The following is a 1265-nucleotide window of genomic DNA, read 5'->3' on the forward strand; positions in this document are numbered from 1 at the left end:
GGCCCTGCCAGCAGCTCAGGACAGGGATGTGGTTCCTGGTGGTTCCAGCTCCTCTCTCTGTGCTGGGCTGTTCGTGGCTCTGCCTCCCTCACCCTTGGAGTGCCCTGGGTTTGTTGATGGGTTGAGCTCTTGGGGAAACTGGTCCATTGATCCCACAGGATTTGGGGCTGGGATCTGACCCAGCTTGTTCTCCCTTCCCTCAGCAGCACTACAGCCCCTCGGTCATCACCTCCCTGGACGAGCAGGACACCCTGGGCCCTTTCTTCCAGTACAGGGGCACATCCAACCACTTCCTGAACGTCAGCCCCCTGGGCCCCCCCATGGGGGGGACCCACAGGATCAGCAGCATCGTGTCCCCCGGGACCCTGCGCCAGAGCCACGGGCACAGCCCGGCCCTGCCCGCCCGCCCCGACGTCATCTCCCTGGACTGAGCCCTTCCCGGGGCTCCTCTTCCCTCTTCCCACCACGGGGACATTCCAGGGACTGGCTCCTCTTCTCTGGAGCTGAGCTGGGACCCCTCCCCTCCCCTTTTTGGGGTCGGGTTCTCCTCTCTGGGTTTGGTCTCCAGGCTTCAGGGCAGCAGTTTCCCGCCCTCCTCCCTAGGGAAGGGTGACATCCCCTGGTTGGATCCACTGGGATCCACTGGGATCTGGGCTGGGAAGTTGCTGAGGGTCTCCCAGCCCTTCCCTCCACTTGGCAGAAGTGTTTGAAAACCATTCCTGTCCCAGCAGGGAGCGAGGAGGGGGGTCCAGCCACCCCCTCAGCCACGGAGCTGCTGCCCAGAAGCTGCACATCCTGCCCTGGCACCCCCCAAAAAACCCCCCCAGGGACCCTTATGGCTGAGGTGGGAGCTGCTTCCCGAGCTCCAGCTGGGAATTCTGCCTCATTTTTAATGGAAGAAGGTGGTGGGGGAAGGGGGAAGGAGACAAGAGCCAGGCAGTGTTGGAGGAGGAAGAGGATGGGATGAAGGGAGGGACCCCCCAGGGCTGGTGCTCCTGCCCATCCCTCCCAACTCGGGGTTGTTCCCCTTGATAATGATCCATGTTGTTTTTTTTTTAAAAAAAGGAGATTCCTTTTCCTCCTTTTCACCCCCCTCCCCAGGCCTGTACAGAGAACAAGAGAGATGATCTATATTTTCTGTTGCAGCTTTTCTTTTTTGTACATAGGAAACTCCAAAGAGGCCCCGAGTTCCCCGATTCCCCCAGGACTAAATGAAGGTCGTGTCCCCTCCCCCCCCAGGGGGGTGGGCACCGTCGCTCATTGCA

The 1265-nt window shown here is 60.5% G+C and overlaps 1 protein-coding gene across 1 annotated transcript in view; it reads left to right on the top strand.

The window, feature by feature from the left end:
* Positions 1–431, top strand: part of PIAS3 (protein inhibitor of activated STAT, 3) — a 17587-nt gene extending 17156 nt beyond the window's left edge. The window contains exon 13 of the mRNA XM_010007826.1: positions 207–431. Coding sequence (XP_010006128.1) covers positions 207–431 — 225 coding nt within the window. The remainder of the gene's footprint in view (positions 1–206) is intronic.
* Positions 432–1265: the final 834 nt, after the last annotated feature.

Source organism: Chaetura pelagica, unplaced genomic scaffold (genome assembly GCF_000747805.2).
Source record: "Chaetura pelagica isolate M959 unplaced genomic scaffold, ChaPel_1.0 scaffold2142, whole genome shotgun sequence".
In the NCBI taxonomy this organism is placed as follows: Eukaryota; Metazoa; Chordata; class Aves; order Apodiformes; family Apodidae; genus Chaetura; species Chaetura pelagica.